The sequence below is a fragment of the Diadema antillarum genome, unplaced genomic scaffold, assembly GCF_040938485.1.
Source record: "Diadema antillarum isolate AM-2024a unplaced genomic scaffold, OU_Dant_1.0 seq00001224_RagTag, whole genome shotgun sequence".
In the NCBI taxonomy this organism is placed as follows: Eukaryota; Metazoa; Echinodermata; class Echinoidea; order Diadematoida; family Diadematidae; genus Diadema; species Diadema antillarum.
In genome coordinates this window covers 308,832-334,631 of record NW_027272014.1, presented here as the reverse complement: position 1 = coordinate 334,631, position 25,800 = coordinate 308,832, and the positions used below count along the sequence as shown (strand labels likewise).

General features: G+C 39.2%; 1 protein-coding gene across 1 annotated transcript; it reads left to right on the top strand.

Moving 5' to 3' along the window:
* The first annotated feature begins 494 nt into the window (after positions 1-494).
* LOC139744983 (uncharacterized) lies at positions 495-24,379 on the top strand. The gene is made up of 16 exons (XM_071655389.1): positions 495-536; positions 4,034-4,596; positions 5,215-5,635; positions 6,159-6,482; positions 7,344-7,380; positions 8,793-8,866; positions 9,851-9,927; positions 10,820-10,902; positions 11,742-11,802; positions 13,010-13,079; positions 15,470-15,517; positions 16,579-16,834; positions 17,911-17,974; positions 18,958-19,086; positions 22,703-22,795; positions 24,192-24,379. Exons 2-16 carry the CDS (start codon positions 4,078-4,080, stop codon positions 24,300-24,302), a joined length of 2,367 nt encoding a protein of 788 aa, XP_071511490.1. The 5' UTR covers positions 495-536; positions 4,034-4,077; the 3' UTR covers positions 24,303-24,379.
* The last annotated feature ends 1,421 nt before the right edge of the window (positions 24,380-25,800 follow it).

Genomic DNA, 25,800 nt, shown 5'->3' with positions numbered 1-25,800 from the left:
CAGCCACGACGATAGAGGGCGTTACGACCGGAAAAAAAAAGCTCGAAATTGTATGTCGCGAAATCAATCAAGCATGATCACGACCCGACCGCGACCTCGTACCTGTACACACAGAGAAAGAGGAGGGAAGCACAAATTACAAACACACGTTTGAAACGAGCGTACCTGTACACGTACACACGCATATACAATGTACGTAGAAGTCTACCAGGGCCAAGGAGCTGGAAAAGCTGTGGGATTCCCCGCGCGCCGCCCTTGCCGCTGTCAAGTCTGTCTTTAAATACTGAGACGAGAGGAAACTTCTAAGTGCTAGTTGTACCAACATGCTATGGTTTAGTAGATTCTGCTGGTAGGAAAAGACACTCTACTACTAGTTAGTTAGTTACTTCTACGTGTCACCTGAACTTTTCTTGGTGAACTTTTCTTACCGGTGTGCAAGTATCCGGATCCAGACCCGCTGCCGGCGCTGGACGGACGTCAACCTAACCCAGAGGCAGAGCTGATCAAGTCGTCAATCATGCGGCCAATCATGCAAGGTGAGTTTGAGTCTTGAAGTTGAGGTAGAGTCTATCATGGTTAGAAAGCAGGATGATGAAGAAGAAGAAGTAGGAAGAGGAGAAGGAGGAGGAGCAGAAGAAGAAGAAGGAGGAGGAAGAAGAAGAGGAGAAGAAGGAGAGGAGGAGGAAGAAGAAAAAGAAACAACAAACACACTTGATCATGATGTTCAGTGAGCTTTTGGGTGACCTTTCTTGTTGATGTTGTAGGCCTAGCCATCTAGATCTATATCTAACATAATATGTTAAAGTCTAACGTTACAAAGTACAGTATTGTTATGTTAGCCGGTACGTGGAGTAGACAGTTCTAAAATCACAAGTCAAAAGAAAAAGGACAATTTGTCTGTCACTTTCCATAGTTGCAATAAAGAAAAAAGATTGTTAGCATGTTCCGGTAATGCTAATGTTGTTAGATTAAATGTTAGATCAGTATCATTAGCGTACTATCATCAAGACAAGCATCAATAAACAATAAATGGCAATGCATGACCATGACAGTTATGCCAGCGGTTGAATTTTGTCACGGGAGATTGAACCTTGGTGCAGGTTTTTTACACTACATGTACCGATAGTATTGTCTACTGTGCACTCCCGTTATAACGAACACAACACGGTTATAACGAAATTGCCGGTCCCAAGGACTTCATTATAATGGGAGTCCACTCACGATCACTGCACTGTAGACCTACAGTAACTATACACAGCCCTGTCGCTGTACACAACTGGTAACAAGTGTAAGTCGCGACGGGGCTGTACCGTGTGGACACTACGTAATCTTATAATTCCGGGGCGCCGATTCTATTTTGAATTTACTGCACCATATTTGTTACTTTTTAAAGACTACATAAGATGAAAACTTTTATCTATTCAGCTACCGTTTTCAGCTATTGATATTGACATACATATTTCACAACTTACCAAAAATGACACCTTTTTTAATCCTGTACGCTGCAGAAATCGTAGAAATCGCAGAAATGATTCGAAATGTCGGTGCAGCACTGGGCAAAAGAGGCACTGTCGACCGCGCGGGTGTACAAACTCTAGCAGCGCAATTTGCATCGTTCAAAGAATCCCAGTAGCACAGTTAGATGTGGTACACTTTGAAGACCTAGCCAAAGGCAAGCCTTCGACACACTACCACACGACAGACTAATTGCATAGATTAAGGCCCACAGGATTAATGGAAAGATGTTAGACTGGATTAAGACATGGCTAGCTGGAAGGAATCAAGTCTCATGCCTCAGAGGTTTTTCTCCTGCTCACATACCTGACTAGCTTTTTCTTTTAATGCTTCACATGTACACAACCTCCCAATATAAAAAACAAACAAACAAACATTTTAAATAAATACACAAAATATGGATTTCCTACTTCCAGAAATAATTTGCATACGTATATTTTTGTAAGTGTACGTACATGCAGTACCTGCTGCTGTTAGGGATAAGAACCATCTCTGGCTATCAGGCAAAAGCTTTGTAATGTACACTAGTGGATGTGATTCCTGTTTACCTCTCAAGAGGCAGGTCCTGAGTTCAAATCCCACATGAGTATGTGGGACCATGATTTCTCATTATGGCTATTAGCTGGTATGTATTCAGACACTGATTATACACAGTAGGTGTTTAGCTTCGTTGACGAAGGGCAATTTGTCATTCAGTGACAACTACTATGAAACAAATCTTGATGCAAGAATATGATTAATTGTGACCCTGCATCACAAAACCAACAAAAAGTCACCAGACATGGATTTGTAGTTAAGGGCAGATTCTGAAAGAGCAGACTTTAAGCTTTAAAATGTTGTATAACTCAATTCAAATGGACTTCCCCTAGCCCCGGAGACCGCGCCGCCAGGCGCGGTCCTGGCGGCTTCCCCGCAGTTTCGCTTATGTTATAGTTCAAGTATTCTGTGCGCTTGTGCAAGTGATTGTGAATTCTGTGAACATCGGTGAGCTGCTTATAAGACATCATTTTGTGCATCACAAGCAATGAAATGCATCAAACAGTCGCCGATGATAGTCATTTAGGTTTCATCGACCCATGTAAGTATTCCTAGTAGTTTCTGTTGAAAAATTAAGGAAATATAGCGCCGCAAAGGCACCCGTTTGTTCAACATGAAGATCTTTTATGGGAGCACGGCGCAGCCGCCACACTGCGTGTGGCGGCTGTCGCAGTTAGACTTCCCCTAACCTATCTACGTGTAAATACTGGAAAGAAAGCACACACTCTGGAAAAGTGTGAACCGAGAAAATCAACATATTTTCACTTTTCTCGCATAATAAGAGAATGCTTGACTTCCCTCTTTCAGAAGGAAGGGGGAATAATACTACCCTTAACATACGTCAGTGACAAGTCGAGGAGATGTGCACTTTTTTCAAAAAGAAACATTTTGTGAAATTCTCTTTACATTTTCCTTATACTGTTGTACGCATGTGACATCATCAGCTGTAGTAGCCTTCTCATCCCGCAGTGACTGAGCAGATACTTCAGAAATTCATAACTTTTCAACGGATTGTGCGATTTTCCTCAAACTCTCACTGATGTGTTCTACTAATATTGCTGCATTCACTCAATTCACATGTATATGAAGGTGGACTTGTCCTTTAATCTTATACCAAGCCGTGCGAGCTGGGTGATGAGAGGGACAAAACACAGGATGTAAACAACGGGAGTATCAACGAAGGGATTAACAGATTAAGCTGAAATTAAACATGCTCAATTAACACATTCTGTCCATAATTTATGCCAAGTTTCAAAGCAGTAGCACTATCTTTTATAACTTATAGTTATTAGACTTGAAAGTGAAGAGTATGCAAAGGATTTCAAGAAATGAAAGGGGGACCTCTAAGACATAGCTGATCATTCTACTCTCCTCCAAAAAGGGTAGTAGAAACACTGCTCAAAACACACTTTCCCATTCATTTTATGATCCCAAATTTAAGAATAACAAAGAAGAAGGATAGCTCTTTCAGAAAAAAATGAAAAACTCAAGATTGACTCGGTTCACCCATTTCACCTTTTTTGAGACCTCATGTAAAATCAAGGGGTGTGACTTTTTGTTTGTTTTGTGATGCACGGTCACAATTTGAATAGATGCAGTACTAGCTGTTGGAAGGGATAAGAACTATAGTGGATATCAGGTTTGTGAAAGCTTAGTAGTCTAGTGAATATGATGCCTGTCCAGCAGTCAGGAGATTGTGGCTTCCAATCTTGACTGAGTATACAATCATGTACAAGTATGCCCATGAATTTTTATCATGACTATTACTCAGACACTGAATAAGCGGCATTTATAAATGTTGATGACGGCAACTTGGCAATCAGTTGCAAAAATAACAAAAAAACAAAAGTGTCTTGATGCAAGAATCATTTATATGCTTGAATTTGTCTTGAAGGTCATGTGAGCACCAAAGGCAAGTTCACAGGACTGTCCTTAACGAATAACTTTCTTTGCATTTTTTTTTTTATTTCATTGATTGCAGGTTAATGGGTTCATAACATGCCTCTTTGAGTGGAAGAAACACAAATGGAATCATTTCATGACTCTGCTGTCAGCCTGGATGACGATGACCCCATTGCTGTAGGACAACCTCCTCGGGGGCAGATCCATTCTGTGCCCATGCGTGATGCTACAGATGCGAAAGATTCCAGGAGTCGTCCTGATGTAGATGACAAGCAGTATCTGGAAACCACGCAAGACTGCCACCATGAACTACTTCCTTCGTATTTGCCAGTAGGAGGTAGTGGTGATTCGGTTGATGTCAGTCCCGAAGAAAAGCTGTCTTCTCTTGAGTCATCTCCCAGAAAGGTTGAAGCGATGGAAGCCAGACTTGCCTGTGTCAACTCCAGCGATGAAGAAGAGCTTGTAGTGGGTCACAAAAGAAATAGAGACGTGTCTCCCATGAAGGGATGGAATGAGACAAACAACAATATTGAGCAGACAGGTGTTAAGAGAAATGCTGCAACTGAGACGTCTACCATCTGCTCCGATGAGACAGTGGAACATGGGCATCCTGTACAGTGCTCGGCAGGTTATCCTGATAATGTGAGTGATTGTGCTGCATCTCTTGATAACTACAATAGTCTTCCTCATAAGCCAAACTTGAAAGAAAGCAGAGAGCATCCTGTTGATTTGACAATGAATGTGGGGAGTGAGACTGGCAATAAGGATAGAAAAATCCTACCAAATGAGTCAGAAAGATGCAAAGACACAATCAATACTGCAGTGTCAGTTTCAAGCAGGAAATCTTCCCTTCGCTCAAGAAGGGGTCAGTGCGATAGAGCAGTGGTTGATGATAATGGAAGTGTAGAAAAGAAAGTGGGGGACACATTTTCACTCAGCTTTGCAGATGGAGAAAATGTTGAGGCACCTACAACAAAAGTGACTAGGTCAAATTCTTTGCAACTCGTACAGGATTTTAGTCAAAACGAAGAGCAGGATGCTTCAAAGCAAGGGGAAAAATCACCAAAACTTGTAGGAAACTCTGAAGCCTCAGAAGAGACGAACAAAGTGCCTGATTCTCCATCACACAATGGCCAGCCAAGCATAGGTGAGCCAATGAGAGGTGGAAGTGAAAATTTGCAGTTAGAACAATCAGGGGCAGAATCTCCTTTATTACAGTGTCCCTCGTTAACACACTCACATCCTTTTGACTGCAAACAGGAAGGATTATCTGCAGGAAGTGAGTCTGAAAGTAATGCAATGTCACAGCAAAGAGAAAAGGCTGCTGGCAAGCGTGGCAGAAAGGGCAACCGTCAACCCAAGAGAAAGGAGAATACTGCTGCTCTGGCAACCAGACCTGATGTTGCTTGCAGCACATCACCCGACGCTGGCCCTGGAAAAGATCGAGTGCAGCAGGACCAAAGGGATTGTCAAATTGCTCACTCCACGGGATGCGACGGGGGGCTGGCGAAAAAGGTGAAGCGGAAAATGCGGCCTTACACTAGGAGAAGAAAGAGGAAGTGTTCAGTGAAGACCAAAGTTGAGGCTAGAGCAAAGGAGGAGGAAGAAGAGAAGGAGGATGAGGATGAGGATCATTGGAATCTTACAAAACCAACAGGCTTTCCATCAGAGGCTAAATTAGGTAAAGACATGCAATACACAATTCTGTTTGTTTTGGTAAATATCTACCTGTTTGGATGCAGCATTTCTTTATACAGTTGTCACTATGACTTTATTGATCATAATTATACTGGCAATTCATAATTAGGTCAATACTCATTTCACCAATTAACTTGTTGAGGACGAGTCGTGAGTATACTTGGGCTAGTGTCTATGGGTAATATGTGTTGTAGCAAAATCAGTCCATCCTCAACGGGTTAATAAGGGGCATATTTTTGTCAATTCTCATTTCACCAATTTGTAAGTCAATGTAGTTTTAAACTGTAGAGGTCAATTCTTTTGGCTCATGTGTTGGGAGTGATGTACACTATTATATTTGTGCAGAAACTGCGTTTTTTGAGACACAGACACTGGCATGCATATAATGTATGATATCCTTGTAACTACTCCAGTATTACACCAGTGCTTCAGACACCTCCATTAAATTATAAGTTCACCATAATAAAGTAAGATGTACAAAAAATTATTAACATTTTGCTATTAAGATTCTGCTGTGGCAGCCAGCCCGGAAGTTGCTTGCAGCACATCACCCGACGCTGGCTCTGGAAAAGATCGAGTGCAGCAGGACCTAAGGGATTGTCAAATTGCTCACTCCACGGGATGCGACGGGGGGCTGGCGAAAAAGGTGAAGCGGAAAATGCGGCCTTACACTAGGAGAAGAAAGAGGAAGTGTTCAGTGAAGACCAAAGTTGAGGCTAGAGCAAAGGAGGAGGAAGAAGGAATGGAGGAGGAAGAAGAGAAGGAGGATGAGGATGAGGATCATTGGCCTCTTACAAAACCAACAGGCTTTCCATCAGAGGCTACATTAGGTAAAGACATGCAATGCACAATTCTGTTTGTTTTGGCAAATATCTACCTGTTAGGATTCAGCATTTCTTCATACAGTTGTCACTACATGACTTTATTGGTCATAATTATACTGACAATTCATAATCAGGTCAATACTCATTTCACCAATTAACTTGTTGAGGACGCGTCGAGTGTGTACTCGGGCAAGTTTCTAATATGGGAAATATGTGTTGTAGCAGTCCGTCCTCAACGGGTTAATAAGTGGCATAATTTTGTCAATTACTCATTTCACCAATTTGTAGGTCAATGTACTTCTAAACCCTAGTGGTCAATTACTCTATACGCCATATATTTAGCGAGTCTAAATTTTCCCGAATCGGGATTTCCCGACAATTTCACGAGTGGTTAAAGTCACGACCGTGGAGTACTGTACTGAATGGTGAAATGCATACGTGTGCATCACATTCATATCGGGATCAGAGTCATTATTTTTGCGTGTCTTTAATTTCGCGAATAGCACCTGACTCGCAAAAATCACGAAATTAAAAACCTCGCAAAATATTCAGCGTGTACAATATTTTACTATTTTACATATTACTATGTTGGAGTGATGTACACTATTATATTTGTGCAGAAACTGCAGTTTTTGAGACACAGACACTGGCATGCATATGATATCCTTGTAACTAATATTACATCAGTGCTTTAGACACCCCCATTAAATTTCAAGTTTGCTATAATATAGTAAGATGTACAAAAATGATTCACATTTTGTATGCATTCCTGTAGCACTATTGACATTTCTTCCAACCTCCACTGTATTTCCTCCTTTTTTTCTAGATCAGCTTTATTACATATCAAAGCTTTTATTTCTTTCTCAGGAAATGCATCACCAGCACTGAACACAAGATTTAGCAGGTAAGTCAAACAATGTCATAGACCTACTTGCTGATAGAATCAAATTCAATAAAGGCGACTCACGTTATAACAAAGTCCTCTGGACCAGCAGTTTTCTTTCGTTGTATCAAAATTTTTTTACATACCAAATGGTAAGGTGTATAAAGATTTTGATATCAATGATGATTTGTGGACCTGAATCTTTACTATGTTGCAATGAGAATTTTGATTGATTTCAACCATTTTTGTTATAATGGTAGTGCACTGTACTTGTGTTTATAAAGCAAAAATTGTTCCTTACCAACAGGAAGCTTGCACCTAACTTGCCCATGTGACAACAACTGATGTTCTGGAAAAGTATCAAAAAGATGTTCTGTAGAACAGATTCATTTAATACAATTGTAGCATGTTACTGAGGCCCTATAAAGCTATCCTTGGATTTTATTACATCAGTAACCTGATCTACAAATATAATACTGCTTTGTGAAATACAACAGTTGTATTTCATTGGCCAAGCTCTTTTTTTTAAATCCCTAAACCCAACAAAAAACAAAAACAAAACAAAACACACACACATCCACACAAAAGAAACCCAAACAGCATAATGATCTTGTGTATAATAGATTTGATGGCATTTATGGGTATGACAATGTTTTGTAATTTTATAAGCAAATTTTACAGACAATGAATAAAGTCGGGATGTGATGGATATTTTATTTTATTTGATTTGTCTATTCTCTGTATGGCACATCATTACAATTCCTCCCCCCCCCCCCCCCCCCCCCCCCCCCGCAATGCCATCAAACATATGATACTGCACACTATGGCTATTTTCTACAATTTCAATAGTGTTCATTACACATACATCTGTGACATAATTACATGTGTTATAAATAACCCCATATTGCTTAATATAAATGATGAGATTAGAGTATGATGACTGAAATTTCATGTTTTGGCTATTAAGAAAAAAGAAGATATGAGACTTTGAATATCAATATTGCATGAAGTGACATTCACAGTGTGATCATATACTGTAAAACGAGGAGTGTTCGTGTGCATGTTGATTTCGCGAATTTCGGGAGAGCCAAGATTTACAAAATTAAAATGCACATGAAAGTTCCTGTCTACACTATACGCAGTGAATGTTAGAGGCAACTCGCAAAAATTTCATGCCGCAAAAAAGGCTGTCGGCTCCAATTCACGAAAATTTCATGCTGCGAAAATATCGTGTTTTACAGATAGGAAGTCATAAATCAATTGCTCCTACAACTGTAGCAGCATTTATCATCATCAGTATTACCATATGCAAGGTACTACATACATGTGTGTGCATGTACTTTATGCCTCCCAGAATATTGGGCTGGTATCATGACTAGGGAATAAATTAGATTGAAGTGAAGCAAATTGTTTTGTTTTTGTCTGATTTGTAGCTTTTGTGATGATGATGACGACGATGACGAGGAGCTAGTTGATCCTGTCCTAACGCCAAATTCCAAAACCAGAGGTGAGCATATATTAAAGCCTTTCATGCTTGCATTAGTAATGATGATGCGGATATGTGATGATAATAATGTCGTCTATATGATATTCACTTTTTTGCATAGCACCTCTCCACCACATCGTTATGTTACATTTAATTGTGGTGTGCAGAATCAAACTCTCACACACACAATTTCTTATGTGTACCATTACTCTGCTCTTAATGAACTTTCCACCCTTGCAACTTTGTGGTACACACAAATTAAGCATTCTGCTTCCTTTTAGGTCCCCTTTCAACACCTATGTAGGCAGGAGCATTATAGATGAAGGGTCTTGGAAATCAGTTACTAGTACTGTAGCAGGGCTTGAACCTGTGGCCTGCTTTTGAAAAGGCAGTGCACGCCCCCATAGAGAGTGACATATCCAAGATGATGACGATGATTTACGTTATGATGATGATGATCGTTGTGGTGGTGATGGTAATTTGCGGAAGCTCTTTCATACAAGGATTATGCATTGTGATGTGACAAACTTACTTTTTTTTTTCTAATTACTATCCAAATAAAAGCATTCAAGATCTTTTGATGGCACCTTGTTTGGTGATTGTAGAACTCAATCCTTGCTAGATGTTAGACAGCAGACCCATGTGGTTCCTAAAGGGATAAATACCATAAAACTTTACTGATCCTTATTCAGCAAACTGGTTTTGCACATATGCTAACTTGACTTCATTATGTCGCATTACAAGAATAAAGTGATACTGGTCCAAAATTTTTAAGGATTTTAATCAATTAATCAAATAATCAGTTGCAAACAGATTCTGAAAAAGTTTAGTTCCTTGGCACTCTTCTAAACCACTTTCAAGCCTTTTGAACAAGATACATGGGAGCAGCCCTGCAGATTTTTTATATCCCAGTAGAGACTTTCTCAAATGACTGAACTTGTATTGGAAGGAGTCGTACTGTGACACTCCAGATCATAACTTGCTCTACATTCTCTCAAAATACAGACCTTCTTCCTGACATTGCCTTGGAAGATGTTGTGTGGGCGTTGAATCCAGGTGACCAAAGATACTGGCCTGCAGTGGTAAGCTGTAGGGTATAATCAATGTCTGGTTTAATAAATTGTAAGTGCCAGAAAATATCAGGATGCCCGTGGGCAATGGAACTGTTTGAAAAGGGTTAGGTTTGCATGCCAAAAGATAAGATGTGCTCTAACAAGCAGACATCTTTAGGGACAGAATTTCATTGCATCATTTTAAGTTGCTATTTTTGACAAGCAATGGAAAAGAAAATTAAGCAAACATGTAATCAAGGTATGCAAATCTTCTTTGAATAGGCTTGCTGTATGGTGAACAAAGTGTGACATTATACACTGTAGTAGCTGTAATTGCTGCTCTTGCCCCAAACAAAACTTCAGGAATACATTCTGAGTCTGTGAATCTCCTTTTCTATGTGCATAGCGAAATAAAATTGTTCAGGACAGAGCCTAAGACTAAATGACTAATGGAACAACTGAAGAAAATGGAAATGAACCCCAGGGGAACTTGGTTTGCATGAAATTATAATTTCCCAAAACTTCCTGTTTATCTTCAAATGGCACCAATCTGCTGATTTAGTTCCCTGTTACATTCCAAATTGATTTTCTCACTCTGTCTTTCTTAAAGACTCTTCTGATTAATATTTAAGCATTTGGAATTAGTTATAGAAAGATATCCAGATTTGACAGGAATGTAGAGAATTTGCCTCAGAAACTGTTTTAACCCATTGAAGACGAGTCCTGACTATACTCGGGCAGGTGTTTATGGGAATTGCGTTTTGTAGCAAAATCAGCCCATCCTCAATGAGTGAAGTAGGTTTAAGTACCTTTAAATAGGGTGTATTTTACATGAAGAGGTCATTATGGATGTGATGTGTGTACACTCTTGTTTTTGCCCAGAAATATTTCACAATATGTTTTGTACTTTTATTTATTGAAGGTAACAATGATTCCTGACAGTGACTCCAAGATACAGATGTATCAGGTGGTCAGGACTACTGACGACATGCTGCAAGATGAAGGGTGAGGGAGTTTGGTATAAATTTTATACTAGTGTTTGTCTCTGTTTGCACGTACAGTGCACACGCTTGTCAGTTTGTCTGTTAAGATGAGGACTGCTCTGTTCCAGTATGTTGTTCATGGTTTTATTTGTTGTTGTTAACACCATCTACATCAGTGGTGGTTATAGAACCAACTTGAGATCGGTAATAAAAACATCACTTCTGAATACCTTGAGTCTCCGGTTATTTTTTCATTTAATGGTGCTGGCATAGAAGGAATTTTAGATGAGTGTGTGATCCTATCATGTATATGTGAGCACTCAGCATATACACGTATAGTAATAAATTGTCTTAAAAGAAATACAACAAAACAAAACAAAAACTTGTACTGGAGACATGAAAATGAGAAAATGAGAGTGAAAAGTTGAAATAGAAATGTACTCAGTAAATGCTCAAATTTCAGGTTTTACTTGAAATCTCTTAGAATATTCATTTGCTATAGAATACTAATGAGTGCATGATATATGATGCTGCATAACCATAACTTGATGATTTTTAATACATAAATGTCTGATTGTGATTTGGGGCATAATGATTATATCAGGAATTGAGCAAATGCTTGTGTATCATACATTTACAGGATTTGCAACTGTAACTACTTTTTACACAGTCAGTTTTTTATTTGATAATGTAGATGATTGGTGGTTAACCTTTTTTTTTTGGGGGGGGGGGGGGAGGAGTAAATGATTATCATTAATTCATCTATCATTTTTTCCTCTCTTTTTTTATTAAACTGCACTTACTGAAATTGGGCCGGTTGCCATATGTATATTAATGCACACACTTGTTCATCTTTTTCAGGTTCCCATGCAGAGCAAGGAATGTGAGACTGTATAACTGCAGAGAAAAAGCGAAATTCAAGGTAATATTTGTTAGGGATAGATTAGATATCTGGCTGTCGTGGACTCAATATCTATGTCAAGACTTTCTGTGCAATGAAACAAAACAAGTAAAGCATGAAGCAAATAGACTGAATTAAAGCAAAATATATGTTTGAATGCAGCAACCATGGCAACAGCCACAGTCACCTGCTGTGGATTTGTATGTCACCATTATTAAAATTGCATGGTTACTACTAAAATTTATCCCCATTTTATTTCTTTAGAGGTAAATTTGCTTGCAGTATATCAAAAGGGTCTACCAGGACATTTGTCAGTCTGATGTGATTTGCCAAAATGCTAAGTTACTTTTTAGTATTTTGAGTGTAGACTGGTTTCGATCGGGTTTCGACTGGTTTCGATCATAGTAATAAACTTTAATTCCTAAAGCGCCCTCCGCATTCAGTAGTAGATATGTAGAAACTTTATACTTGATAGATTGTGCTCTAGCAATTGTATATTTCCCAACAAGCTACATGCAATTTACTCTTGCTCAGAAGATCAGTGTATACTGCTATGACCCAATATAATAATCTCTAATCAATTATAAAACATTTCATAGCAACCACGATTTGATATGTTTTCAAATTGCTGTGCTGCTGCCGAAGTTTTTTGGCTTGTAAATATTTTGCATGTTTGGCATTACCCAACTGAAAATGTGTTATGACATCATTATTTCATACAGTTCAGGATAATGTTTGAGTACAGGTTGTCACTTTTTAGCACAAGATCCACCTCTAAACAGCAGGGGGGGGGGGGGGGGGGGGGGCATTTCATGTTTTGTCACATTTTTTTTTTTCTCCAGAAAAACTGTTATAAGCTACTGAGATCCTTGTGTGTGATTGGCTGAGAGCAAATTTGTATGAGAAATTTGTCCATCAAAACGCTCCCTGAAATTCCCCCCAGGTTGTTGTGAGAGACTACTCCTTCTGCAGGAGTTCAGTGGATCTGTATTTTCTTTGCTGAGGATATGTTCATTGGCATAATTATTACCTACATGAATGTATACCTAGCCATATTTCTGACTAGCTGTGTGCATGTATTGTATCAGTGTAGAGTGTGTGTACCGGTATGTACATTTTTATGCATGTATGGTACGTATACAATGTATGTGTATGTGTGTATGTATGTATATGTATGTATGTAACCATTAACGTATTGTGTTCAATTACTTTATTATTTTTTTTTCAGGAACAAGGAGAGAAAGATGTTGAATTCAGGAAAGCAGTGGAACTAGCTGATGACTTCCTCTTAAAACTAGGTGAGAAACTTTCTTAATGAAATCTTTGGAGGCTTCCGTGGTGGTAGAATGTTGGGTGGTAGAAGGCTTAACGTTGCACCACGTATTCTTTTTAGGGTATGTGTTTGGCCCTGAAAAGGGCCTACCCAGTCCCAGGGACTGGGGAGGCCCTTTTCAGGGCCAAACACATACCCTAGAAAGTCCCAGGGACTGGGGAGGCCCTTTTCAGGGCCAAACACATACCCTAGAAAGTCCCAGGGACTGGGTAGGCCCTTTTCAGGGCCAAACACATACCCTAGAAAGTCTCAGGGACTGGGTAGGCCCTTTTCAGGGCCAAACACATATCCTAGAAAGAATATGTGGTGCACCATTAAGCATACTTTCTTAAATTGTTTGTGTGTTGTGTGCGTACATGTACATTTTACTCACAGCACTCTGTTCTGGTAAAGATCATGAAATAATGAATACTTTTGTGCGAGAGGTAGAATGTGCATTGCTGTGGGCTTACATGTATTTTCCCTGATCTGTCAATCTCTGATCTTCTGAAGCATCCATATTGCATTTTCCAGCTAATCTGCAACTAAATATGTGACCGTGCATCACAAAACCAACAAAAAATCGCACTTCTCAATATTACGTGAGTACTCAAAAAAGTGAAACGGATCAACCAAATCAATCTTAAGTTTTTCATATTTTCTGAAATAGCTATTCTTCTGTGTAATTCTTAAGTTTTTTATTATAAAATGAATGGGAAAGTGTTTTCAGCTGTTTTTCTACAATTTTTTTTTGTAGAGTAGTGTGATCAGGTATGTCTTAGAGACCCCTTATAATTTCTTGAAAATCCTTTGCACACTTATCACTTTCAACTTTACTAACTTTTTAAAGGATAATGCTACTGCTTTTAAAGTTGCCGTTAATCATGGACAGAATGTGTTAATAGAGCATGCTCAAATTCAGCTCGGTCTGATAGCCCCTTCATTGTTGTGTCCCCGGTGGTTTACATCCTGTTTTTTGTCCCAAAAAAAGCATGGCTGGGCAAAGATTAAGCGCTTCAATAGCTGGACAGAGATTAAGCGCTTCAATAGACCCTGTACCTCAGAGCCTCTTTTCTCAGTTCTCACTTTTCTGGAGTGTGTGCTTTCTTTCCAATATTTGAATAGGTTAGGAGAGTTCATTTGAATTGAGTTATGCATCATTTTAAAGCTTGAGAGTATGCTCTTTTAGAATCTGCCCTTAGCTAAAAAAATTCATATCTGGCAATGTTTGTTGGTTTTGTGATGCAGGGTCACATACAATATGGAGATTTGTCACAGCAGTAATTCTACTTCTTCTGTGACTGCACACTATAGCAGAGCTGCCTAGTCTCCCTGTTTCTGCAGGAGGCTTCCTGAAAATCAAGATGCCTCTTTATGTCCAGAAAACAGAATATGAAAAGATCCCTTTGACTCAGGACTTATATTGGTCAAATGAGATGGCTGTAAATTACATGTTTCTGCCTGATTGCTTTTTATAATCTCCCTGATAATGATGGATGAATGTTGGCAGCCCTGCTATGAGTGAGCTTGCTTCACAAAACCAACAAAAAGTAGCCAGACATTGATTTTTTTAGAATAGTTGATTGCAGATTCTGAAAGAGCAGACTCTAAGCTTTAAAATCACCTATACCCCAATACAAATGGGCTTTCCTAACCCATGTTAATAATGGAAAGAAGGCACACCCTCTAGAAAGTGTTTACTGAGAAAAGAGGTTTTGAAGTTGAAAATCTATTCAAGTGTAATCTGACCAGATTGCAATCTGTGCAGTGAATGGGACAAAGAAGAGGATGTGAAATTGCATAGCAACCACTCTGAAGGGATTATCAGATTAGGCTGAAATTTTTCACACTCATTCAGTGCATTTTATTCATGACTGATACAATCTGTCAAGGCAAAAGGCTGAACAAGTACACTTAGTGTACCAGGTAAACGGCAAAAAGAACTATTTCTTATTTGTTTTTTGGTCTGAAAGTATATAAAAGACGAATTACTCTTTCAGAAAATATATATAACTGAAGATTGACAAGGTCCGTCTCTGGTAGTTAATTTATTGCAATATTAAAAGCCTAACTTGTTTGTGCAGTTAATCTCATATTTGATCAGTTTCAAATGTAGACACTTCCATGTCTTGTGTTGTACTGGATGTGCAGCCCATGATCAGCAGAAAAAAAAAAACCATTTCATGGCCAGATACTTGTGTGAAGCATTTACTGAGATCACAAAATTAACTAATTGACAACATAGATGTTTGATCTTTTCTGGGAAAGGCATGTAGTAATGACTAAATCCAACTGCTTGTTCACTGTGTCATGTTCATACCATTCAATGTGTGTAGGTTCATTTTCTTATTGCATTTTATTCCCTATCTGTTCTAGGTCTTGGTAAAGTGAGCTCACATAAGGACTTCTTCCAGCAAAAATATGGTATGAATCATATGAAATTATCACTCTAGTCATTCAAGAAATGCCAATAAACTCTGTAAACAATGGCATGAATCTTGTAAAATACTGAAACCCTGATGATACCTGTATAACAGCTGTATGTTCCATGTCTACATCCAACTGGCTTCCAAGATTTGTAGGTCTAAAAACAACAAGCCATATTCACAAAGGTAGTCTACATCAAATCTTTGGTTTAAGTATAGTCTATGGACTGTGTGTCAGTTTACCTTAATTATTGAATGTCTGTCGGCATATTATGGTGTGTCACACACATTTGTGCATTGCCAATCAGTATTTCCATGATCCATGGACTAGATTTAAATTCTCTTTTTGAATTCCGGCCTCTAGCTACAAATGCTGTACTTATACCAGGTGACAAGTATGCAGTATTGAAATATTTTCACAGCGTTAACTGAATCCTGAATTTGAGAAATATGTTGAGAGCTTTGTGAAAGTAACCGAGTGTATCACACTTGTGAAAAGGGGGGGGGGGGGGGTCAGCTTGTGAAAAGGCCTTTTTTGTCAGTTTAATGCATGATTCTCCTTTGTATCATGTTGCAGTGATCAATATTTTTCGTAATGAATGGAGATGAATAAGAGCTTCAATTCACATTTTGTGGGAGGTAGAATTTAGCACATAAATGACAACCATTTTCCGTGAATGAGTACCCACATAGTCACAGTCACTGTGTGCCTAGTGTACGCATAACCGATTGGTTGAAGTGAGTTACAAAAGTGCGTGCTTGTAAGCGCACTTGTAATTGTTGAGTGCGCGCGGCAAACGTTTGTTTATTGTGACATCAGAGCCATGCAGTGGAACAAAAACTTAGAGTCAATCATGAGTTTAACATGGGAGTCAGTGGAATTGGGTGTCGTCAGCCATGCGCTATCCATTTTTGCTCAAACAAAATTGCATGGCTGACAGCCACGGCGCGCGATGGAACTTTTAACTGAATGTGACGTGATAGGCAATCGACCGATCTGATAACTACATTCTTTTTAGGTGTTGTATAATTCTTGTTGATTCACACGAACCTGTGCAGCATTCCTGGACTCGCCGCCAAACTCCCCAACCTCTCCTGCACTGATTGTGGGCCACTGCACCCCAGAGCTACTCACCACCTCCCAGGATAATGCCAGGACTCATGGTGCAGACACAGGAGAGATTGAAGGAGAAGAGGAAGAGGAGGAGGAGGAGGAGGAGGAGGAGGAGGAGGAGGAGGAGGAGGAGGAGATGAGAGACCTATCATGGGTAGAACAAGAATTAGATAGCCGCACATCAGCAAGTAGAGAGAAAATGTAAGTATGCTTATGTGGGAATAAGTGCCTTTGATAGCAGATTGGTGCTGAATGTGATGTGGGCGTGTATGAGGCGTGGGTAGGTGCGGGTGTGTCTGTGTGTGTGTGTGTGTGTGTGTGTGTGTGTGTGTGTGGGTGGGTGTGGGTTTGCATTTATTGTTTTTGAGTGTTGGGTGGGTGGGGTCCCGAGCCATGCATGCTTTTTGCGCGTAATAAGACAAGTCATGTACATGTGCAGGGACCAAGTGCAATATTTTGATTATTACAATATGTGTACTTGCTGTACATTGTTTAGGGTTATGTTACTTGTCTTTCAGTTATGTATACATACATATATTTATTTTCCTTTACATGTGAAATTTTTAATGGAGACTGTTGTAAAGATTTTTATGCCGTAGTGCATGACAATAAATGATCTGAATCTGAATCTGAGTCTGAAGAGACATTTTGTGTCTTGCCATAATAAAAAGGCTCAGAGTCTGATAGCCTAAAAATTTTGAGCTAACAGATTGGTGTGAAGATATAGTTTGTGTTCTGCAATGACATAAGGAGCAGAAAGAGTGAAACATTTTCTTGAGGAAAGATATGTTTTGGTGGCCTGATCAGACCACTAAATTTCATTGTCAGGCCACCAAAAGAAAAAGATAATGTCGAGCCTTGCTGTGGTTGTCTATGTCGTTTTTGTCACATTGCTGAGTACTCGGTCTCATAAGAGACAGACAAAGGCTATTTCTTCATGACTTCATGCTTGCTTAGTGCAGGAACCTTTGTTACAAGTGCGGGATAAACATGTTGCCCGGGGGGTGGGGGAGAGGAGGGGGGGGGTCGGCTGGGACACCGCAATTTGAGCTAATGGCTGCGCCCAGTGCCACAAAATGTCTACTGCCCTCAACAAACCCGAATCGGTCAATATTTGTCTTTATCACTCTCTATTCTGCACAATTCACGAGATGTTTCAGTATTGTGCCCGCAAATTGGCATGGTATTATTCTTTGTCAACCTATCATATCCATGTACCGGTATTTAAAAAAAAATGTATGAGTATGATGGTCCCTGTATATTCCGTCAATGTACAGGAAGAAGAAATGGGCAAGGAGAGAAGATCTTATCATCAAACATATCAAGAGTGAGAAGACAAAGGTGAGGCAGTAGATTACCAGTATATAGTATGCCATATATTTCGCAGGGTTTTCATTGTCGCAAATTTCGGGAGTCAGGTGCGCTATTTGCAAATTTCACAACATGCAAAAATATTAACTGTGATCCCGACATGTATGCGATTTGCACACATACATTTCTCTGTTCTTTACAGTACTTTGCAATCATGAATTTAACCACTTGCGAAGTTGTCAGGAAGTTACATTTTCTGAAAAATTAGACTCGTCCAGATTATGGCACATTCGGTGTGGTATAACTGTCAATATTAAACAGGTTCTAAACAGTACAATGTGTAGAGTCAATGCTCGTTCAGGTCACATAATTGTGCAATTAATGTTGTGCAACATGCACACCAACAGTGGACTCCCATCATAACGAAGTCCTCAGGACCGTCTTTTTTCTTTCGTTACATCGAAATTTCGTTATAACCGAACAAATCAACAGTAAAAAACATAGAGGGGATGATGTTGAGGCCTAAATTTTTACTTCGTTTTAGCCGGAATTTCGTTATAACCGTGTGCATTATAACGGGAGTGCTCTGTATATGGTTGTTTGCAAGATGCTCACATGTTGATTGTTGGAGCACTTGATGCTGTGCATACTGCAGTGAAAGAATTGATAGCTGCATGCTGCATTTTGTTCAACATTGTAAATGTGTCCTTCATGCAAGCCAGCTGTAGAACACACAAGAATGAGCAATGCTCGCTGGGCAGCGGTCAATTGATGTCAACATTGACCTCTTTTCTTTTTCTTTCTTTCTTTCTTTTTTTTTTTTTGTACGTGTACCTGTAACCTACATGTACCTGTAAGCAATCTTAAAGAGTTTCTTGGAGTAGGTTGATGTACATTGTCATTTATACACTGGTCACATGCATTATATATTGGTCTCTAGCATAGCAGTTTTGGTTGTGGACTGGTAAAGATTCTTCTCCCCCCCCTTTTTTTCCATACCTGTGGCTCTGCAGGAACGCGTGATAAAGATAAGTCGTGGTGACGTCCGAAGTGAACGACACCAGCTCTACATCAGTAACAAGCCCAAGGAGAGGGCACAGCTGAAGCTGTCATCCCTGGGAGCTCTCCATACAGATGAGAAAGTAAGCCCCTTCTGGAGCAAAATCTTGTCATTTCTGGTTGGGGTTGATGCGCTCTGCATTACACATGGCAATAGATTGCAAAGAGTCACATGGCAGTTCACATGACCACAGGAAAAATTCATGTATGGCATCTTCCTAAATGACTAAAGGAAACCAAAGCCCTAGTACAAATGTAAATTGAGTGAAAGCTGCAATATTAGTAGAACACAACATTAAAGGTTCGAAGAAAATCAGATAATTAATTCAAAAGTTATGAATTTGTAAAGTCTTGGTGCTGTCATCGCTGGACAAGGAAGCTGCTACACTTCATGATGTCATTATGGACAATGTTATATAGAAAATACAAAGGGAATTCGACATTCCGGTAGTTTCACTTTTCCAGCGTAATGAATGAGCACTTGACTTGAATACAGTCTTATGAGTAAAAATTATTTGTATTAGACGTTAAGAATGACCAACTGTAGACTTGCAAAGAAAAATAAAAGCAATTTTCGGAATGGGGTTGAGGGATGTGGGGTGGGGTTAAAAATAACTTGAAGAACTTGATTTGCTGAGATGTTAAGTCAAGTCAAACACTAAATGAAAAGCATGAAGTCAATTCCTTCAGGAATAGCTTTGAGTTATTGCCACAAAAGCTTAAATATATGTCCAAGCTGGTCCTAATTTTCTTGCTGTTGGACTTTACGTTTGGAGGTTAGGAAGTAGCAGGAATAGTTGTTTAATAAACAAGTCCACATTTGTATGTGTGGATAGAGTAAATGCAGCAATATTAGTAGAACACATCAATAAAAGTGTGAGGACAATATTTTCATTAGTTATGAAGTTTTGAAATTTCGTTGCTGGATGAAAATGCTACTGCGGTTTGTGGTATCATGTGTATGTTGTAATCATGTCTTTATTGATAAGTAAAAACAAAGGACATGTTGACATATATACCAGGTCCATGGTCCTATTCTGAACACATGACAGATAATGACACACTTACAAATACTTACAATGAACAAATAACTATATAGCTAAATTTACAACAGATTTGTGAGGTTGACAACAATCACGTAAAACTGATTAATCAGTGTACACTTCCCCACGCAGTACACATACACTGTATTGCATTCCTGATCCCTGAAGTGCTAATCAACCGTAGTGCACTAATTTTCCTGGATATTCATTACATAATTTTGAGTCATTAGGTGTCGATAACCAATGACTCATTTCGTTATTTTGTCCAGGATGCTCCATCACATTTTCTAACTGATCAAATGAAATTTGAATAAATCATTATATTTGTCTGGGATACATGCATTTCCAAGTGTTTGCATGTCAATCTAATTTTATTAATTTATACACTTTTTTTTTTGATAAGTGCAAAATGTCATTCAAGTAAATCATGTAGAATATTATAAAGAAAAGGCAAAGAAAATTCAACATATTTTTACTTTTGTCACAAGAGCCCTCACCTGACTTGCCTCTTTCAGAAGGCAGTGGGAATAATAATGATAATACCCTGAATATATGTCAGTAACATGTCAAGGAAATGTGTACTTTTCATTAAAAAAATGAATTTTTGTGGAATTCTCTTCATATTTCCTTTATATTGTTCTACCCATGTGTCATTATACAAATAGTGCATGCTCTCCTATGCATTATTATACAAATGATGCACAGAATAATCCTGTGCATCATTTGTTTTATAAAATGGGTCGAAAACTAACAGCATTTTTCACGTACCTTTGTAAGATGTCCGAAGATGTTCGTCCCAAACATTTACGCACGTCGCACTCGGAAATCCCGCACATATAAGTACTGTACGTACGCCACACATGTTATGCACACAAGAAAGGCCGGCCGGCAGGCAGCCCGAACTAGTATACAAATGATGCACAGGATAGAGTGCTTTAGTGTAGGCGTAGCTCACTCTCGGGTATTTACAATGTAGTGCAACATGCACTCGGCTTCGCCTCGTGCATGTTTCACAATTGTAAATACCCTCGAGTGCACTACGCCTACACTGACGCCACGAAATAATCCTGTGCATCATTTGTTTTATAAAATGGGTCGAAAATTCGAAAACTAACATCATTTTTCAGCGTTTTTCACGTACCTTTGTGGGTCAAGACGTCCGAAGATGTTCGTCCCAAACTTTTACGCACGTCGCACTCGCGGAAGTCCCGCCCATACAGTATAAGTATAACGGGGGGTTGGGTTTCCGGACACCCGCATGAAAACTTACTTATTTTACATAGAATATGCACCCTTTACCTTAAAGACTTGATATAGACCCCTCATATAGGCCTACTAGACAACATACTCTGAAAACGGCGTGAGAATTAACCTGCTAAATCGTTGGATTTGCTCTTCAAAGTGACTCCATGTACGCGTCCGGTCCCATAACGCTTGGTCTACTGTACTGTACAAAATGTACGTATAGTACGTACGTACGCCACATATGTTATGCACAAGGGAAGACAGGCCGGCCGGCCGGCCGGCAGCCCGAACTAGAAGTTGTTTACAGGATTGACAGCGCGTACGCGTATGCATGCAATTCATCGAAGGAGCCGCCGCGCGCACAGACGATCGGCAATCTACCATAGGATTACAGGCAGTGCAGTTGTACTGAAGTAAAGGAAGGAGGTGTGTCTCATTTCAGCGCTTCCTATTGGCTACATTCTTGAACCCATTTTATAAAAGTTGTTTACAGGATTGACAGCGCGTAATAGTAGCGCGCGACGCACTTGTAACAACTGATTGAGTGCGCACTGCTAGTGTAAACATTGTGACGTCAGGCCGTGGATGTTAGTGAGAAATTAACCCACGCACACGTGACTCATTTCAGCACTTCCAATAGGCTACATTCTTGAACCCATTTTATAAACTTGATTAGAGAATGTCAAACACTGAATTATCCCAAGTGTTCTTTTGTTTCACCGAGGCTGCAGGCCAAGGTGAATAGATGCTTCTGCTAATGATACTTAAAGCCAAAACATAGTTCTGGTAGGCATGCAAAAATTGTCAAATTTCGCTCACAAATGTACACGTATGCCTAAGAAATGTATGAAATAATGCTGTAATAACAAGATATTCACTGGGTAACAATGAAATTGCGAAATATGAACCAAATAGTTCTGCTGGAGTCAGGAGTCACAATCTCAGAACTTACCCAATCAGGGTCAGGCTATTAGTAAACTCGGACTCGGGGACAACTCGGCCTCGCTTTGACCGCTTTGTCTGAAATAGGGCCGAGTTGTCCCTTAGACTGAGTTAACCTGGATCCTTCTGGAATAAAAGTTGGTATACCAACCTTACTTTTGATCTCAAAATATTCCAAAACAACTCATCATCCAGGCAAATTATGTCAGCCAGGTAAGTTTCTCCGTAGATTCTTTCGATATATTACAAGCAAATATGAAATGGTGCCAGACAGGTTCTCAAACCCTAACCAAAACTATGTTTTCACTTTAACCCATTTAGCGATTAAATTCTTCATATGTTTAGCAAGATCTTCCCAAAGAAAGGTAACCTGATTTTCCAGAATATCCAGAAACGGAACAGTGTAGTCCTCCAGGAAATAAATTCAACCTAAGTGCAAATCATCTTCCGTCCGTATTATCCCTCACAGCTCAATAAACTAATGGACTACCTGATGGAAATCCTTAAGGACAGCAAATTTGGATCAAATCGGTTCTACTTAATGGATGTTGCATTTCCAGAGGTAAGCATATATGTCTGAATATGTGTGCTTTATTATATTGGTCAGCTGTGAATTGGATTCCAAAATACCCCTAGGCAGTTATCACAATTAAGAATTTATTCACTGTCTTTGCTATTGTTTGTTTGTTAATTCACAAGAGAACAATGATCACTTCTTATGGTTATATGCACATCTGGCCCTGATGTAAAACAGCGGAGAAGAATGCCTTTATATATGCAAGCTGTGTAGATTGTCAGTAGTCAAAGGATCAATGGCTAGATCAAATCTACTCCAAGTTCACTTAGAAATACTGTAAAAGTGGAAATTTTCGCAGTGTTGAAATTTTCGCACTTTTTGCATAACCAGAAGCTAGCGTGAAAATAAAAGGATGGTAAGACTTTCTTTTCAAAACTCTTCTTACCCGGCCAAGCGCAAAAAAAAAAAAATTAGCCGCGCGAAAATATCCACTTTTACAGTAAGAAAAAAAAGTCCATTCATTTCAGATGTAAGTCTGAAAAAGTTTGTGTGTAAAGATTATGGGGGGGAAATATAATCTGTATTGTTATGGCTAATATTCCTGTGCACGAAACCATTGTTTTAACCTTAAAAGAAGCTGCAAGTTGTCTGCCTCATTCACGTACACCCATTGATAGTCTGGACCATTCCCTTGATAGCCAGGGATTATATGTGACCGTACATCACAAAACGAACAAAAAGTCGCACCCTTTGATTTTACATGAGGACTTTGAAATTGGTCAACCAAGTCAATCTTGAGTTGTTTATTTTTTCTGAAAGGGCTACATCATTCTGTAGTTTGGGATCATAATATGAACGGGAAAGTGTGTTTTCAGCAATTTTTCTACAACCCTTTTTTGGAGGAGAGTAGAATGATCAGGTATGTCTTAGAGGCCCCTTTTCATTCTTTGAAATCCTTTGCACACTCATACTCTTCACTTTCAAGTCTAAAACTTTAGAAAGGATTTTGCTACTGCTTTGAAAGTTGGCATTAATCATGGACAGAGTGTATTACTAGAGCATGCTCAATTCAGCTTAATCTCATAATCTCTTCATTGTTGTTGCTTTGGTGGTTTACATCCTGTGTTTTGTCCCTTTCATTTGAATAGACCCTGTACTTCAGAGACTCTTTTCTCAGTTCACATTTTTCCAGAGTGTGTGCTTTCTTGGCAGTATTTAGGTAGGTTCTGGGAGTCAATTTGAATTGATTTATACATTATTTTAAATCTTAAGAGTCTCTTCCTTCAGAATCTGCCCTTAAGTAAAAATCCATGTCTGGCGACTTTTTGTTGGTTTTGTGATGCAGGGTCACATATGCTGTGCAAGTAGAGTTCTTTTATGTGATGTGTACATTCTTGTGTTGTTATTCCTTCCCTATTCAATCTTGAAACCCATTCTGCAGGCCCTAAACTTTGCCTACACGAGGCTGAAGCATGTTAGTAAGGAGAAAGCCGATGAGATAATCCATCAAGATGGAAGGCAAGTTGTAGGTGATCTCGGCGTCAACGTGTAGCCACTGCTTGACTGTGAGAGTTTCCCATTAAGTTTGTGTCATCGTTCTGAAATATATTCACGGTACCATTTGTCTTCATATGTAACATGCAGTTCAGTTATTCCAGACCTGACCCAGTTTATATACTGTGTACGCCATATATTTCGCTAGTCTACATTTTCGCAAATCAGGAATTCCCGACGATTTCGCGAGTGGTTAAATTCGTGATTGTGGAGTCCTGTTCACTGAACGGAGAAATGTACACGCATACGTCACATTCACATCGGGATCAGAGTCAATGTTTTCGTGTGTCTTTAATTTGGCGAATAGCACCTGACTCGCGAAATTCGCGAAAATAAAAACCTCGCAAAATATTCGGCTTATACTGTAATTCATCTGCCCTCTACGGCAAGATATTGTGCATTAAAACAATAGAGATAAAGGGGAATAAGGAACTTTTACTCATGAGCAGTTTTTTTTTTCAGCCATCCATGCCGATTGACAAGCATAGTCTAGTAATGTTACAAGATTTAATAAGAGAATGTCTATATATCTGTATCTATGCCTCATAGTATATAGAAGCAATGAAATCAAATTTTTGTTGTCTCTGCCCTGATGGGTTCTAGAGATGTAGAGTACCAAAGTGTGATGTCATAGCCATTCATCGCCATGGAAACTGGTTCTAAACAACTTCACCTGGCTCGGTGGGTTGCTAACCATGCTTGCACCTGGTTCCAAGTACTTCCACCCAAGCTATAACAAAAAGCTGTGACATCATCACTTGAATACTCTGTTATGATGTCTTTTGTTTGTTTGCTGCTTGTTGTTTTGTTGTTCTCTGTGTACTGTAAAAGTGGATATTTTCGCGCAACTAATTTTTCGAGCTTGGACGGGTAAGAAGAGTTTCGCGTGTCTTTAATTCCGCAAAATCAAGACACAACATACAAGAACATACGGCAAGCAAAAATATTTGCATGCTTTTATTTTCGCGTTAGTTTCTGGTTGCGCGAAATGTGCGAAAATTTCAACACTGCGAAAATTTCCACTTTTACAGTATCTGTCTATACCTTGAATTGGTCCAGATATCTTTGAGCTGATTTTATAAAAGCCCTCAGCTGGATTTGTTGAAATGTTGTCCAGCAGGTGTTCAACGAGATGCATGGATGTGCTGGTGACAGGGAAAATGTTAAAGATCACTCAAATTTGGCTAAAACTCGTTTTTGAATAAAAATGTCATACAGCCAGGAAAGTGTGGTGTTAATGTAATATCATGAGAAGAATAGAAATGAATTTGTGAAATATTTCCTTTATGCAGATGGGTTGAGAATGTACTGTAAAAGTGGAAATTTTCTCCTGGGTATTCTTTTTTTATTTTTATTTATTTATTTTTATTTATTTTGTTTTTTTGCTCAGCGGGGTAAGATGAATTTTGAGTGTTTGTAATTTTGTGGACAGTCACACTGACTGAGCAAGCACTTCATACAACTCACTGGGCTTTGGCGGCACATATTGTATCACT

Bases quoted from the DNA above. Each gene is read 5' to 3' on its own strand.
- LOC139744983 (XM_071655389.1), top strand. From the start codon at position 4,078: ATGGAATCATTTCATGACTCTGCTGTCAGCCTGGATGACGATGACCCC. The intron at 10,903-11,741 runs GTGAGGGAGTTT...CATCTTTTTCAG, and splicing joins GACATGCTGCAAGATGAAGG to GTTCCCATGCAGAGCAAGGA. The intron at 19,087-22,702 runs GTAAGCCCCTTC...TATCCCTCACAG, and splicing joins CTCTCCATACAGATGAGAAA to CTCAATAAACTAATGGACTA.